This window comes from Falco punctatus (assembly GCF_963210335.1).
Source record: "Falco punctatus genome assembly, chromosome: 9".
Lineage (NCBI taxonomy): Eukaryota > Metazoa > Chordata > Aves > Falconiformes > Falconidae > Falco > Falco punctatus.
The window spans coordinates 27,781,219-27,799,327 of NC_137589.1; the positions used below are offsets into that span (position 1 = coordinate 27,781,219).

General features: G+C 35.5%; 1 protein-coding gene across 1 annotated transcript in view; it reads right to left on the reverse strand.

Annotated features, from left to right (window-relative positions):
• KNDC1 (kinase non-catalytic C-lobe domain containing 1) overlaps positions 1-18,109 on the reverse strand; it is a 72,856-nt gene that overhangs the window by 13,796 nt on the left and 40,951 nt on the right. The window contains exons 7-17 of the mRNA XM_080402568.1: positions 15,459-15,573; positions 12,287-12,358; positions 12,123-12,184; positions 9,798-9,956; positions 9,363-9,440; positions 8,705-8,798; positions 8,377-8,539; positions 7,435-8,282; positions 7,188-7,332; positions 5,511-5,602; positions 3,127-3,524 (exon numbers count right to left, since the gene is read on the reverse strand). Of these exons, the coding sequence (XP_080258694.1) occupies positions 3,127-3,524; positions 5,511-5,602; positions 7,188-7,332; positions 7,435-8,282; positions 8,377-8,539; positions 8,705-8,798; positions 9,363-9,440; positions 9,798-9,956; positions 12,123-12,184; positions 12,287-12,358; positions 15,459-15,573 (2,226 nt within the window). The remainder of the gene's footprint in view (positions 1-3,126; positions 3,525-5,510; positions 5,603-7,187; positions 7,333-7,434; positions 8,283-8,376; positions 8,540-8,704; positions 8,799-9,362; positions 9,441-9,797; positions 9,957-12,122; positions 12,185-12,286; positions 12,359-15,458; positions 15,574-18,109) is intronic.

Consider the following 18,109-nt stretch of genomic DNA (forward strand, 5'->3'; position numbering starts at 1 on the left):
GGACATGCATTTTCTCCACTAAAGTTTACAGTGAGAAGTTGGTGACTAGAATAATTAACTTTTTTTAACTTCTACTTTGGCAGAAAACTCATGTTAATTTTCACACGGAGTATTTTATTTTCTTAGTATTTTGGTTCAGACAGTGCATCATTCCCTTGAAATTTGCCCAGCTCTTATTCATTGCTTACACGTTAACAGTATTAATCACTGGCATTTCTTAAATGTTAACGACTACATTTATTTTCTACATAATGTGTACTCCAAGCATACCATATAAATGCTCATATTATCAGATAAAACTAGCTGAAAAAACTGCTGTACAAATACAACTGTTGGCTACATCCAAGTACAACAGTACACAAGGACTTAACAAGCGTTAAATCCTACCCCTATCAATGGTACCAGAAACATCCGTATTATTCAAAATGAGATATGAACTGGTCTTTGTCAGCTGCTGGTATAGAGATTAAAATCGTGCTATACACTTTCACAGTTGATTTGTAGTGTTTGGTTTGATGAATCAGGCAGCAAAGGGACAGCAGACAGAAGCTGGGTAGAGCTGCTTGTCACCTACATGTTGATAACTGATTGTTTTACAGCAAAGTCTCCTGACTGCTACAACAGAAAAATAAATTTCAGTTTCATATTTTTCCCCCTGTCTTTCTTATATATTGACCGGTTGAAACTTGCAACAGTTCATCTCCTTTCAACAATATTGCTAATAGTTTATTTCAGAAATCGCCATGACTGACGGAGTTTGGAAAAACAGCAGAATATTAGGAAGGTTTTCTTTGCTCAGGTTAAATGTTCAAGATTACTGCAATTAGAGCATTATGATTCTGTAAGTGTTTATTTTAAACACATTTGTAAGAAGCTGGGTTTTACAGAAAGTCAATGTTGTAGTAACACCAGCAGAAAGATTAAAGTTGTTGAAGCTATGGTAGTGAAAGAAATAAAAATAGTCACAAGACCAAAAACTAACTGATATTTTAAAGTATCTTCTGTTGAATTTGTAGAAACAAAGACACCTAAAAAGTAATTTTAATTAAAAAAAAGAGAACATTTAATACAATATTATTAAAATATTTTAAAGGTCATATACCTGAATATTCTAGTATACCAAGACTTTTTTATATAAACAGTACAACAGAGAATATACGTATCTGCAGATACACGCTTTTTTGTGATGCAATGCATTCAAAGTATTTATACACTGCACAAAAGTATTTAATCTTCTGTTAAACTTCTCCTCTGAAGAAAATGGTGGAATATAAGCTGAATTTGACTTCATAATTGAAGATGGCAGTTTATAATTGTATTCCTTGTACCTTGGCCACAAAGGGATCTCACAAATTAGGGAGACTACTTATATAAGATACCAAGCTTCTATTGTCTGCAAATAATTATTTTATTCTTGTTTGTCCACCTGGCCTCATATGCAGTCCAGATCTGCCTTACCAAGACCGAATAAGATTTGAGTCTAGTTTTTGTCCAGCTATTAAGACTTCACACTAATTTTAGATGACACTGGGAAGATTAGCCGCTTATCCTCAGAGTAGTAGGCATCTTTTTCAGCCATCAGAATGTGCATTCTCTCGCTCTCTGAATTGTTTACTAATTGCAAACTGAAAAAATTGCACTTTGTATCAATGGTAATCTTCCTCCAGTGAAACGCACTGGACATGAGCACAGTATAATTTTCTACAGAGACACCTCATGATTATTTTCCCCCCACCTCCTATATGGCTGTTGGTTAGCCAAGTTCTTACACATACAGTAGGGATGTATAATAGTATGCATTAATTTCATAAGCAAATTGCAAAGCAGACTGTAAGCACCATAAATCTGGCTTCATTTTTGTTGTATGCCTGTTAAATAGCAAAAACAATTGCCAAGAACTTCTGAATCAAACTAAATTGCTGAGTAGTCTGTAAAATTTCAAAACAAAGACGATTGACTGTTGAAACAGAAAAAACTATTTAGATGCTTATGAACACTCCTTACTCATGAAAATCTGCTCTTCAGTCAAGAATTACTGCTTCAAATAAGGTAGATTATATGAAAGCCTATTTTTCTCTAGCTGGAATGCTTACACAGGATTAAAAAGCCCTATAGGATTAGAAATACGAATTTTTGAGTAGATGGGAATTTTTGAGAGTGACAGTCCTGAAAACTTATTTATTTATTTTTACACAAACCAGTAGTTACTCATGCTATTTTCTCCTACAGACTTACACCTGAACATTAAGGAGGGTGGGTGTGAGGAAGTAGAACATCCTCAGTGATTCAGGCTTTAACTACTTTAACTTGCCTAATAACAGAAAAATAGGTTTTTTTTACCGAAAACTGAAGTGAGGTCACAGTGCTAAAAAAACCAAAAGTCAATAGAACCACTGAGATTTGAACTGGCTATCTGGAAAGAAAGAAGTCTAGATTGTGTTCTCAGATGTTCCGTTCTACTGTCTTGAAGTATTTACAAAAATATTTGCAAACTGAAGCTTGCTATAGATATGTGCACAACTGTAAAAATTAATGTGTTCAATATGATCTTTAAGGGAATGTAAAAACCTTGCTAATCTAAAACAACCCATTCCCCTACCCATGCTCCTCGATGCCCCACAACCTGCTTAAAAAGCACAACGCAGCACTCATTACCATGATTAGCCATCTCCAAGAGAAGATGTGAGCCAACAACTGCCCGTTCTGCTGGCAAATGGTAAGAAGCTGTCAGGGAATTCACTGTGACCAAGGAAAAGGGCTCAGAGCACATGACAGGGAAGACCTCTTGAGTGTCTGCAATACACACCATAGTCATTCTTGGCTCTTTTCTGTAATATTACCACCATGGTGTTGGTGTATAGGGCAGACAATACTTTTCCAGTCAACTTGAGGAAGAGAAGATGGGTTGTAGGTCAGTGACTATTGGTTGTAGGTCAGTGCTCTTTATTTTGGACTACTACCCTTACCCTGGTTTATTGATAAGACGTTGCAAGTCTTGAGGATTTTAAAACAAGAGTCGGTATTTAAAGGAAGAGGGCTTCAACGCACTATGATGCAACAAATATTATCGTACTTTTAACCAGCAAGTAAAGAGGTATCTTAATGATTTTAAATCAATGTACTCACCACTTTTTTAGCATCTATATTTTGTGACTCACTTGATTTCTGCTTTCCAAGGTTTTTCATGTAACTATGAACTTCTGAATCAAAACATTCAGCTCCATAAAATGCACTGCTCCAACCAGGACTACAGCCATCAAAGTCAGGTAGCTTGGGCGACACAAGGTAGCCGTTTCCAGCTATCATGTTCTCTTCCTCTGGCTCTGTATTTCCTTCTACAAAGCCCGGATCAATACAACAGCCGTTGCTTTGTAAACATTGTTGCTCTTTCTCTATGGGGATGGTATTCTGCAGCCTCAGTTCTTTTTTGATATTATTTGAAGGTGACTCATCAAAATCCATTTCAGCTAATGATGTACTTATCATAGGCTCAGCCTTCACATCAATAGTTGCTTCCCCTTCTCCTGATGAGGGTGTACAGGAGGGAAAGAAATAATGGTCATGTGCTGCGATGCATGCGTTGCTGAACTTAAACACTACACATATAAAACACAGTTAGACTGTGTGCTCTAACAGTCGTGTTAAGTGTTAATTTTGATTCTGTTTATTTGTTATTTTGTTAATTTCTGGCCTTTTTTTTAACTAGACATTGTAAAATGATAAAGTAATTTCACAACTATTAAGCAATAGTGGAACAATACAATTCTTAAAATTACAAAATATTCCCTGTGCATATGCAACAAGCATTTAAACAAAGCATAGTACAGAAGCATTAAAACAAGATTTAAATATGTCAGACCTGTGCATGCATCAGTAAAAAGCTTAGCTCTTGAAGGTTTTTTCCATCTGTAAGTCTTAAAGCTTTTATGCCATACATAGAGGGCAAGAATACTTGATACAGCCAAAGGGGACATAGTTATTAAACTTTCTACTCCTACAGGACTAACTCCCTTGAGCTGTGATGGTACTTCTTTGCAGTCATAACAGCTACTACCGACCTTAAGGGACTGAAGCAACAGTCAAAGGTTGGTATGATGCTGACAGGAGCTTTTACGCCTGCCAGAAGTCTCCCTTTTCACTTCAGCAAACCTCCAGGGCTTAGATATACCACCTTGGAGTCAAACAGACCTAAATAATTGGTGCAAAAAAATCACATACTCCATGGGAAAGTCTGTTTCTACATTTGCAATCATTCTGAGCCAAAATAGAAAATTGTAACATAGAATGACAGAAGCCAAGTGCAAACGTACAAATTTATGTTTTGCCATAAAAGTTAACAATGTAGGGGTATAAGCCATTCTGTAAAGAACACACAATTTAACTGCTCAAAACAGAGGGGTAAACAAGTTTAAATGTTGAAACTTGGCTGAACTATCTTGAAAAAAAATATTAAATACTGATAAAACAGCAAGCAAATACAAGCTAGCCATGAATACACCAAGCCTATAAAGGGTATTAATTATAATAATAGGATTTACCAGCCCCAGCTCAGTTTTGAGTTCAGATAGTGAAAGATGGACTGTTTTGTAAACTCTCAGTCACAAATGCAAAACCCACACTGAAGAAGTATAACTAAATGACACACTAATATAACCTCAACGACTGCCGTGAAATAGTGTCCTGTAACCAAGTTTGTGATCAAAAGGCAAAAAAGTATCTTGATGAACAAATCATTTGACCCACTGCTCATTTTGCTATCTCTCTTTGCAAAGGCACTTCCGTGGGCAGAACTGGGAAGTAGAAGATTCCTAGGAGAGACATAAAGACTTCTTTTTTACCTGTTTGTGAAAACCTTTTTGATGAATAGTTAAAAGCGCCCATTTAAATCTAAAACAAACTAAGTTTCTAGATTTTTGTACAATTCCCTTTCCCAGAATTTGGAAATAATTTTATTGACAATACCATTTTTTATTTGAATGCATTCTATTTATTTTACTGCCTAGTTTTCTTTTAATTCTGACGAGTGAACAAAGAATGACCTGACCTGCTGCACAGCCATCTTTCAATCAATCCTCAACTTCTTCAGTAACACCTACAGGGTCATAAGCATTTTCTAAAGCTCTCCTCTCTGCCTAGCTAAGCTTGCTGTGTTGTGTGGCGCTGACTCAGTATGACTGTCCCCCTTCCCTCTCCCTACTTTAAAGCATGCCACTAGAACATCCACTGAATGAACACAAGACAACCACATGTAGCGGTTTTTCAAAACACATCTGTGTAAATAAAAGTAAATGAAGCCAGCATCATGCTCAATGACATTTGGTCATCTGTAAGCTTCATATCAAAGACAGCAGGTGTGTAAGGCATTGATAATGTTCAGATTCACTGATAATGTTCATAAATGCTAAGGTGTTTTCCTGAAAGCACACTCAAAGTGCTAATCTCTTAAAAATTGTGTCATTGATAGATTTCTAGCACACACAAAGATCTAGAAACATGAAGTCCCCTCTCACCCTCTGTCTGATCTCTGCTTGCCAAAAAGCTATCAGGTTTCTTTAGATCTTGGAATACATTCCCACACTTCGAATCATCTGCCTCAGTTATGCTGAAAATACAAGGAGATTAGGAAGAATTAATATTTCATATACTTTTGTATTTACATAAGTAAAATGAGATCTTACAAAAGACTATCATGTATGTGAAGGACTTCATAGCATTTACCTACTGCCTGAAGTTTGCATGTTCAGCTTCAGTTGTTATTTTACAAGAAAAAAATGTTCAAATGGATATTAAAGCACACTGAGGAAGATACAGACATTTTCCTTACACAGCATTTGGCAAAATTCCAACAGAAGTATCAGAACACATATAAACAGAAGGCATAATTCAAGGCACAACCTAGACTGCAAATTACTGTAATGATTTTTTTCACTCAGCATTCAACCTCTGGATAACAGTCTGACCCTAAGTCATCCCTAATAAGAATAATCATAATTTTAAGTCAAACAAGGTAACAAAACCTGCTATATTCTTTGTCTGAAGCATGTTAAGTGAGCAGTGCCTCAGAGATATTCTGAGGCAGCTCTTGAGTGTGATCTAAAAGCTAGACCTGTATTTTCATACCGGATAATAAATGATGACTTCCTTTTCCCTCTCACCCTCAAAAACTTTACTTTGTAACAAAAGTTCATACAGAAGATGACCTCTTCATATATGTCAGTAATTCAGCTGCAACAGCTCAGGTTTCTCCTACCATAACATTCAGATCTGGGGAATTAAGAGCCCAACCTCCAACCAATTTTCAATGGCTTCTTAAAAATCCTAACCCAAATAGGAAATAGGCCAGCATGTCAGGGTCTGATATCTGAGGTCGTAGTCTATTCCCTCTGAAACTTGTTGTAGGGATTATACATCTTTTAACACTGAAGTTTTTCTAGACCGTATCTACCAAACTTCTTTCTCAAAACTTCCAATTTGTAGCTCCAGACCATGACAGACAAAAAAACCAACATACATAACTTCCACATATAAACTGGTTACTGTTTACAGTAGCCCTTAGCAAGATGCTTTTGTAAGTATGCTACATTTGGAGGCTCAATAAAACAAGAAGTTTTTACTGTTTTTCAGATAGATATGTCATTGAAGATGAAATAGTAAAAACGAGAAATTAAGCTGGTGTTTTCTCACTTAACAGACTACTTACAAAAGACTGTCAGGAAGAACACTGAGTCAAACTAAACCACTTAAGTAAAACACTTCTAGGAAAGCTAAATTAATTTCCTTGTTCTTAGGTGGGAATAGAACAAAAGGATGTACAAAGAACTAAACTCAAACAGAATAAGCAAACAACAGTAAGAACAGTATATTTCATTTTCTAACAAGATTATGAAGCTCTCCATCAATGGCTGAAAACCATCAAAAATATCGATCAGAATTAGGTTTCCATTCTTCAGCTACCCTAAGAAGGCTTATGGACAAATTTAGCAGAAAATAATTTTTCTGTTAAGCCATTAAGCACTATTTGCTATGGGGAAAGACATGAAGTATCTAATAGACTGAGAAATTAACAGTTTGCAGGAAACAAGTAAGGATACCTGAAGAGAAGCAGTATATCCTGTCCTGCTTCTAAGAAGTAGGGAGAAAAAACATTAAGTTGAACTGTAAGAAGGAAAAAGCTGAAAGACACCTACCGTGGGTGTGAAGGTCTTTCTCCATTTACTACCTGATAGAGATTCTCCAGTAATTTTTCATCCCAGTAGAGGTCACAAAACTTTTCACAGATTATATTAGAGAACATATCAAACTTAATTTCCCTTAAGTTTAAAATGAAGTTACCTTATTTAAAAAAAAATAAATTAAAAAAGAGAGAAAAAAGACATTAATAATAATATTCTTATACATCAACAACAATTAATATACAGAAGAAAATGTACATACCCATATCAAAAACTTCAACTCCATTCTCTAGATAGCCATCAAATGCAAACTCCTCCTGTATAAGATGAACCACTTCCTGTAGTAAAGCATCACTTGTTCTGTTCTGCTGGGGCAGGACTTCAGCATCAAAGAGATGAGAATTGTCTTGATTCACTGAATCAGTACATGGTATGTGTTCTTGTTCAGTGAAAATACTGTCTACACTGGTAGCACGCTCAGTTGCTTGGCAGTCAGTTTGAATAACTGGGTTACTTTTATCAAACTTGTTCTGCGTATTAGTAGTCTCATAGTTTTGCACTTTGCAAAGGGAGGCATCATTTTCTGTTTGTGTGCTCATTTTATAACTTGCAATAGTACTTGAAAGTAGCAGTGGCAAACTATGATAGCAATCATAAGCAATTCTTGAACGAAGAGGTTTATTTGGTATTTGCTCTGATACAGCCAAATGTACTGGTACAAATGTCAAAACTCTTTTCTCAGAGTCCTGTTTGAGAATAATGTTATTTATATGAAGAAAATTAGGAGATGTAGAACAAGCTAAGGAGCTGGAAGGAACTTCAGATAAAATACTTTTCCCCTGTAGAATATGTGAGGAATCAGATGATGATGGTAATGTAACTACAGGAGTAAATGCGTTGCCTGACTTTTGCTCTTCTGAAGGTATCTGGGATGAGTGGCCTCGAACTTGTAAAGCACACTCAGGTATTTCAGGTGCAGTTTCAAGAACATCTGTTACCTCAGTACCATAGCTTTTAGAGTCTCCTATATATCTGGACTTGCTGTGGTCCACGTGTTTTTCTTTTCTTGTCTCTTTCTTGAATTGCTCAGAAACTGGTATGTGAACCTCTCTGAAATGGAACAAAGATTTTTTTTTAGGACAATATCAGTAGATTTAACAATGAAGTCCCAAGTTCAACTTGTTCTGCTTTAGGATATACTAACTTTGTTGTATTTGCATTTTGTTGCAGAATAATAGGCTTGAAGTGAGTTGCAGGAGAGGTGAATGCAACAGGTAATGTAGCAGTCTCACAATTTAGAGAAATCTGGTGTGGTACTGGTCCTTTAACTGCTACAAGTTTACTTTCACTGGTAATAGGCACAAATCCTAGAAAAAACCCCATAGTTAGAAAGATGAACAATATGTAAAATATAAATGCAAGGTAAATAATCAATTTAGATAGAAAACAAAAATTGTGTAGCTGACAGAGAAAATCTTACATGGAGAACTGATCTAGAGAAAAAGTTAACAAGCCAGAATCTGACTGCTTACCCAGACTTGACTCTGAAGGGTCCATTTCATGTCTTTCATTTTTAAATTCAAAAGCAACATGATCTTGAGATAAGATTACTTCTTCCTCAACAGCCTAACAATAAAAATTGAAGTCCAAACTGAATTTATTAGCATTTTATTTTTTTAAATTCTGCTCAGCTTATGACTCAAAAATAACTATGCAACCCCCACATAAACCTAGAATGTCGCAAAGCAACAACCTGGTCATGCCAAAGTGGAGAATTACAACAAATGACAAACTAAACTCTAAGGACTGGTAGAACTGCTTGGAAATGTTGATAACCCTCTGTTTCGAATCAGAACATGTATTTGAAATATAAACAGAACACAATTACATATTAATGTCTTCTGTTCTGGTAAGAGGGGTGGTAAATGAAAGAGATGTAGCAATTAAAGTCACTGGTTCTTCACCCATACAGACTGGGGAGTCTGGGCACCAAAATCTGGGGAGTGACCACTCCAACAGCAAGAACTAGAAAAAAGCAATACTTAAGGGCTACTTGAAAATAAATAAATAAATAACAATAATAAGAGAACAGATCTACCTAGTTTTGCAGGGGACAAAAATCTCACTGGAATACAATTTACAGAATTAATTGAAAAAATGTAGAGAATTAAAAAAAGGTGGCACTCTTACCTTAAGGACAGATTTATTCAGTAATGCCAAAATATTTTTGCTGTTTATGCCTTGTTCAAGTAAATAATGATTGCATGTCTACAACAACAACAACAAAAAATAATTATAATTTTCAGTCAGTAAGTATTCAATCAAGTGAGGTATTCTTGGACAAGGACAATGTCAAGATAAACAGTCAATTAGAAGTGTTCTAAGTTTAGGAAGTCTTATGAACCTGTTCTGAGTACCTTTATTGACAATTTCAATATAAATTAAAAACACCCCCCTCTGTGTCCCTAGGGAGGTAACTTTAAAAAAAAACCCAAAGTCACTGGTTATGATTTAATTAGATATCAGTCTATTACCAAAATTAAATTAATATTTTGATATTTAAATCACTAAAATGAGACTTCAGACACAACTAGATTTCACATAAAATTACTTAAATCTAGTAACCTTAATTGCATCAGCTAGAGAAGGTCTTTCTTCAGGGTTTTTCCTTGCCATATCCAGAAGAAGTTTTTTTAATTTTCTTGGCAATGCTAGTTTGTGACTTGGTGGAACACTGTATTTTGCAGCCATCCACAGAACTGCAGCAACACCATAAATGCAGACCTATCAATATAATTTAAGAGACAGGAAAGATGTAAACAGACCCAAAAAAAGCTTCCACTTCAAAACCAATTCCAGCAAATTATCCCAAAATTTCCCTCATTCCCTGTAAAAAAAAAAAAAAAAAAAACCAAGAAAAAAAATGACTGGAGCTTCCAAAGTACAGATCACATCTGGCTTTTGAAGATGCTGATGGAAAACCCAGCCCATTTCAAAAACTAGCTGTTATGTGTGCAGGGCAAATAATAGTAGCTAATTTTCTACTGTTGGAGCAACAGACATAATTTGTCTTATCCTTTGTCTAGGAAAATTATTCAGGAAGAGAGTGGTTTTGGAACCATTTTGACAAATTCCTTTCTCATGTAAAAACTTAAGATTGCTGTAATCCTTATAATTCTACCATAAAACCTGGCCAGACTCAATTTGCTTAAAAAAGGTCATGCTAATTCAGCAAGTAAATGGCACACAGTAATTGCAAACTAGCAAGTACGAGTCATATTTTACAGAGAAGATTACACCTATCTGAAGAATGAGGTACTGTATATTTATTTTAGCAATTATTGTGCTACCTGCAGCTCAACCAATTGAAGTTGCCATGATGAGGGACCTTGAAAAGCACTTGATCTTCACAAGCTTTCTTGTTTTATTTGAAGATTTACAATTTTCAGACAGAGCTAGATTTAGCCTACTTAATGCTTAGTTTACATATGTTAGCATGTACTGCAAATGCAGTTTTGACAATGTTGAAGTACCGTGCTTCTTCACACACATCTCCTCTGAAAAAGGCTCAAGGGACAGAAACCTAAGCACAGTACCAAATGATGCAGTCTCACAAAACAACGTTTTCTAGCACTGTTTTGAGCAAAGTGAACCACAAAGAACACAATGTAAAAACAAAGTTCACTAGAAAGAGAATAACCTGTGAACCATTTGAACTGTTGAACTAAAGCTACTAATCGGTACAAAAATATTTGAAATAGGAGAAAGCAGCTCCACCAAAACAATTTTCTTCCCCTTAGGTTCAGAATTCCAAGAGGTCAATGGGATTTACTTAGGAAAAACTTGCCATCCAATCCAGCATGTCCTTCAAAAAACTTTTACTGAGGTAGTACAGTTATTGGGACTGGCACTACACAGTCTTGGTTCCCATACCATTATTCCAATTAAATGCTCATAACAACCAGAAAGTTATACAAATATCAGGAAAAAGCCAAAAAAAACGGTCACCTTATTCTATACATAATGTTGTAGAAAAACAACAACAACAACAAATTACTTCAGATTTTCTAAAGCAAAAGAATAAAGCATAAAGACTTCAGGATTATTAACTTCTCCTCTCTGGTGAACTGCTGTATCATATTTCAGGGTCAGTTTGAGCTTCTGATGCCTTTGAAAAACCTGCATGTTGGATCAAAGCAGTGTAAGAAGAAAAAGCAGTTTTAAAGAAGAAGATATAGAAATATTTTTTATATTACAGATAATATTACAGAAAGTCAAACTCTGTCTTTAGTAGATTTAATTTTTTTTTTTTTTCCTGATTGACTACTGTGTCTGATTTTAAAGAACTCACGGGGCACAAGATACATATTAGCTAGCCTCCTTTCTTGTTATTTAATAGAAAGGTACCATAAATTCTTTTTCCTTACTCTTATGACCATTGTGGTCGTTTGCAATTCAGATGCAGTTGCAGTGGAGACACTGCTGTTCATTAACATTTTTATGATCTTTGGTCTGACAGCTCCTTATAGCTTATGTCCATAGCAAAAAGCTTTAAAAAAACCATATGGATAAGAGACATAATTCATAACATTCTCATAGTAAAAATATGCTGATAGTGGTATTTTTATCCAATCTTCTAAATGAAAACATGACTTCAAAGTCTGTCTTACTGCTAACAAACTGAAAATCATTAAGCCTTAAGGAAAACTACCAAATAACAGGTTTTTGGCAGCTACTCCAACAATTTTGGAAGGCAAAATAGTTTTTCAGAAGCAGCTAATTTTATGGGACATCAGTATATAAAAAAACCACAGATAACCAATAAATACTGGCAGAAATGAGAAATATTATCAGAATCTTAGAATAGTTTAGCTTTCTTCTTCAAGCAGCAGAGGGATACAACTGCCCTGTGAGAAAATGCATAGCAACCTACATAACCTACCACATTACCTTCTCAGTATCTACATCATCTTCTTCAATTTCAGGAGCTAAATAAAATACATCACAAGATTCTAAATGAGAAAAGAAACCAGAAACAAAAGGTAAGATGTTTGCTTTCTTTTCCACTCCCTCTCAAAAGAAGTAAAAGCAGAACATGCAAGGAATTAGTTTACCTTCAGCTTTCGGAGCAGCAAAGAGGATACTTCCATGGCCGTCAATCAGCACTGAGTCCAAACATAACACCACTGCAAAACAAGCCACAAAAGGGCAAGGCATAATAAATATCTGTTCTTGTAACTATTCAACAGTAATAAAAATTAATCAAATAATTTAAAAAATCATTTGCAATGTCAGCAATTACCCTACGATAAATGATACTTTAAGTAACACTATTGATAGAACAGACACCACCCAATAAAGAAACAGTAGGTGCATCATCACCCAAAGTAATTCCTGCAAGACAAAGACAAGAAAGTAAAATAAAATGGGATCACAATAAATACAATGGCTTAGAATACCAGAAGTTTATTCTCTTTATACCGAGCATTGAAAAGGAAGGCCAAGAAAGGAACAAACCAGAAATCCCCCACCAGTTAGATGTACTCTTCTCGCAAGGTACCAATGAAAGACAGTCAATTAATCTCAAGTGTTTAATCTCTCTGCTCTTCCCTCCTCCAACTCCACCAAAATACAGGGTCATTATCTGAGGACAGCCAAGATGTGGTCACACCCAGAACTTCTCTGGGTGGGATAGGGTACGGAGTCAGAGTCCAGTCTTGCCCAAAGAGTTATGATCACACACACTCTCCCACTGAAGAAATGTTACATAGACTGGTGTTTGCAAGGCCCTGAAATTTCCCATAGTTAGGAAAGAAATAAATGACTTCTAAAACTATTTTAAATCATCTGAGGTCTTCAGGAATTTAACACTAAGGTCATGAAATCATGCTATATAAATTCAATGATGGAAATCTTGTGGTGAGACTGTGTCTATCTGGTGTCTTCAAAGCACACTGTAACTTAACGTGTTTCAATATAGCAAGCCACCTGGCTAGCAATGTAGTCCTGCCTTTGCAGACTACCGTCAAATACACTGTTCTCTTATTAAAGAGAGTACTAGGAGAATAGATTCTTACATCAACATAAATAAGAGGTGAAAACATTAAATCTGTTATTTATTAAATAAAAAGTTAAAGAGGTCTAAGAGTAAAACAAATATTAATATACTATTAAATAATAAATTGAAGAGGTCTAAGAGAAAAAAAATAATTGAAGGAAATAATCCTTTCACTTTTGTAGTTACCTGTACAAAACACATCTAAAGCCATTAAATTGTTCACTATGCTTGATGTAAATAAAGGCTTGCCTACTACCTTCGATAATACCTAAGCTGGACCTGAAGCATATATCTTGAAAAGCAAAGCTTTTCTGAACGGGCAACTTTACTAGTGATTTCTGCAGAGGCAGCTCTCCTGAGAATATTTCATGCTTGCTCTTTGCTTCTCAAGAGTTAATGCCTCCGGCCCTGAATCTGCAACACAGTTCAGGCAAACCAGGTCTCAACGAGTACAATACAACATGAGAATTCTCACCTGGCTTCTCTAAAGTGCCCATGAGCAACATGTAAGCAACATCCTCTGATAAGAGGAGAGGAAATAAATCTCAATGGAGAGTACAAACGACTTCTGTAGCAGGACTGAATTAAAAAATACATGTAGAAGCTAGCCTTGGGGTATGTTTTCTTACCCAGATAATTCCTGCATAGACTAATGAAAGAAGTATAATCAAGGAAGGATTTGGAGGAAAAGGTTGTCTAAATGAATAAATCATAAATAATCCAGCTTGTTCCACGCTTCATATATTTAACTATAACTGATCAGCTACCAACCCTACTCTACCAGTATTAAGACAAAGGATGTTTTAACAAACACTTCATGTGACATCAGCTTCACCTTTAATAAGTTAATATTATTCAAAAGGAATGCTGATAGAACTTTATGTACATGTGGGCACAGAAGTAATAACACCACTGTCATTTGACAATGCACAATTACTCTCATAACAGGTAGTGAATTCTCTGGCAGAAATATTCTAGATCTGGAAACAATATTCAACTTCAAGGTAGCTTTATTTCTCAGAATTTTAAGTAAGGTGCCTTCCATTTAGTGGTTTGTATTATTGTGTTCACTTTTACAGGCTACATAAGGTTCACATCACAACTCAGTCTTTAGTATTTTGAAGACTTCTACATTCTGGGTGTATGTAAGTATGGTAACAGAAGCTGGCTAAGCATATTAAATGAGAATCTGGGCCATTATGTGCAGCTATTTGAAACCTTCACAAACATTAGAAACATGCTATGAGGCTGAAATAATCTTTCTGTTGCAAGGTGTTATCAAATACTTAGTTTTAAGGGTAACATTGCTTGAAGCACTCAGAAATCTCCACTTATGGCCAATCTCCTTTTTAACAGTTTTGTATCATGAAAGATAAAATAACTGAAGCTGAAAACCAAAGAGATGCAGTAAGTTTTCTGTACCTTACTATCCAAGTGTTTATATTCAGTTACAGACTTCAAACTCATCCCTGTCCAAACCCTCAAAAGCAGGCTTTTTAAAAGAAGGAGGAGGAAAGGCAGGGGGGTGGGAATCTCTGCTGTTTATCAGGACAGCTACAGATTTATTATTACTATAAGCTAAACCAACATTCAGACTTCCTACAGAAATTTAGGATGGTCTTCTCCCAAGTCACATGCAACATACTCAAATTCTGTTAAAGGACAGTTCCCTGTTTCTCAGAAGTTGACTTCTGGAAATTCTTCTATAGACTGAAGCATAGGGAACATGGACGGAGTAATGTCATGACAAGACCTTGTATGCTTTAAACTGACAAAGCCCTGTATTGTCAAAAACACTTCAGGAATCATTTCTCACAAAGAAATCCAGGCAAAAGAGGAAGTTTTATGTTTGTGTATGCATAAAACTTATTTTTTCCTGCTTTTAAGATACAACTCCCAAGCCTTTTTCTTAAAAGTCACAGTAGTTTCTCCATTCCCAAAACGTCCAAACACAAATTTTTTTCATTGCTTTTAGTCATTAAGATTTATTTCCTCCACAAAAGTCAACAAAACTCAGAATAAAGAGAAAAAATTATTTTCTTCTATGTGGAAGAAAATTCCAAATTGAGTAAAAATTCTAAGTCTCAATTTAAAAGTGAAGTTAGAAATACTGCCTATTATTTTTATGTACACAATGAAAGTTGCATCAACAAAGTAAAGAGAAAAAAATCATCAATACAGTGAACATAAATAACTAAGCAAATATATTAAGATAATTAAGACTATACCTGGATAATCTATGCAAGTCTGCAGAGCACATAAACACTCATGACATAATGCCCAGAGTTCATAGTCTGTCAGAGGTTTATCATACCAGGACAACAGGAGCTTTAGGGAGATCCACTGAAAAAAAGAGTGAGGATGCAGAAAGTTATTAAAAATTATCACAAACTAAAAACGTTTACTGATGCAATGAAAAAGTAAATCCTAATATACAATGCAGTCACCTAAAAAGCATCAAGATATTTATTGCACTTGCAAGTAATTAATAATACTTATGGAAAGAGCATCCTGCAGTTAGCTAGCTGTATAGATGACCCAGTAGTTTCTTAATTGCATAACAAAAGTGTAATTCAAGTGAGATTTCAGCAAGAATAGAAGTGTTTCAAGAGAAGTGAGCTGTTTGGAAGCTCTTTCTTATCATACTAAAGAAAGACTCCTTTAGAAAGTCAAAGTTGACACATAATTATAGGAACACCACCTAAACTTAAAAACATAAAAATGCAAATAATCACCACCAACAAAAAAAAATTCCCACATTCAAATGCTGATTTACCCTGACAGTTGTGTTAGAAGTCTTACCTTAAAGATTTCATCAACTTTTCTTGTTCTTCTGTGAAAGACGTTAACAATACTGACAGAATTAATGACAGGTTTATTTGAAGTCCAAGTACTTTGTTTTATTTTTAATCACTGGCTGCTCAATTTGTAGTAACAGCATTTATTTTTCTGGCTATCAATTTAGATTTGGATACCTGGCATAATACCTTAACGTGACAAAGATATTGTACTGCTTTTCAGAGCATCCGTGCTTTACATTTTGTGATTTTTTTTCTTTTGGTGAATATAAGAACTTGACATTGATAGGACTGTACAGACACCTTCCCGATTAAGCTGTGCTAATGGAAGAGCTTATCACTCTTACACTCATCTGCCAAAGAAACAGTAAAAAATTCACTGTAGGCAGAAACCTCTGGGTTAGAGCAGAGCCATCCAACTATTTTAAAAAACAGCACAGCACATTTTCTGTTGCATATACAGCCCTAAGATGATAAACTATCTCTATACGTCAACTTTAGGCCATGTTGGGGGAAAGAACTACCAGAAGCAATTCAGGATTAACTCTTGAAAAAAACTTACAAAACAAAACTGAAGCATAGGAAACAGAAACAAAAATTAAAATCTCTGAACTATTCTGTTGTTTTTACATCCTAATCAATGTTTGTAAAATCTAGAGTAGATTAAGGGTCTCTCTCACATGCAATGGTAGTATGTCATTACATTTGACAGATCAGTTTCTGCACTGTCATTTACTGCAGTCAATTTTTCATGATCCTGGCTCTGAAACACCCTTCAGTGAGGCACTATCATAAAAAATGTAATGAACAGACTATTGCATTAACTTTCATCAAGATCAACAAACAGAAATAGCTTCCCTGTGATCTATGGGGAGGAGGAAAAAAACCACAATAATTTGCGTAGCTGAAACTTTGTTAATTTAATTTTTACCAGAAGACCTTCTGAAGACGTATAATACTTTGGGCTTGTACTGCTTAAATATTCCTTGAAGGTGAACCAGATGAACTATATATTTTTAACAAGATATGCCAGCAAACAAAACTTTTGATTTACTTACTGTTTTATATTCTGTCTACCTCCAACACACATAAAAATGAATTTGGTGCTTTTATAGTCCTATCCTCCATTGTGGCAAATAATAAAAAAATATATTTAATTCAGCATAGACAGATTTGAGCCAGGTAATAAGGTTAAGCTTCATTCTCAAATTTTGCTATCACCAGCAGCCTGGAGTGCAGAATTCTTTCATCAATGTGTTCCTTCATTCTATCTAAAAAAAGTAAGCTCTTAAACTGTCTGATAAAAAGACATCAATCACGTACCAGGAAGGAAAAGGACAGATAGTCAAAAGAATGAATTAATCTAGAGAACGTTAAAGATAGAGCTTCGTACTGTTGAATGATCACTATCCCTGATCAGTGCTGCGTTCCCCTGCCGTAGCACTCTGGTTCTCACGTGCCTCAAATGCCTTTGCTCACGGCCACTTTACAATGAAAGCAGCAGCCAAATCTTCAAATTCACCCTGCACAGCTGGCGCAAGTGGAGAGAAATCAAAAGCGAATTTCCACACACTAACCAGAACATTAAGAAGGTGTTGGGATTTGAGAATATTTTTTGTAGTAAGTACATACCACTGCCATGTGTTTCTCTGTAAGAGAAACCCTCTTGGAGTTTATGTCCCTAGAGGCTCTAAAAGCTGCAGCAGAGGAAGATGGACCTCCTGTATTGCACATACAAACCATCTCTCACTTCAGGAGATGGTGAATGGCCAGCAAGGGGAAGAAGAATCTCTCACTAAACTGGAGAGTGAAGTTAGCTGTACATCAGAAAGCTGAAAGCTATCTCTCATCACTTCTGGGATAACCGAGGTCTCTAGAGGAAGAAAGAAATGACAGAAAGAAATCTAAGCACAGCAGGAAAGTAAGAATAAACCCTAAGAGCAGCAGCAAAAGTTTATGATAAGAAAGAAGAAAGTGTCAATGACAGGTAACAAAATAGAGGATGAAAAGGCATCAGAAAAATTCTGTTTCAGAAGAAAAAATGATGTAGGAAAAGCAAATCTAGCAGAAGTGAGTATCTC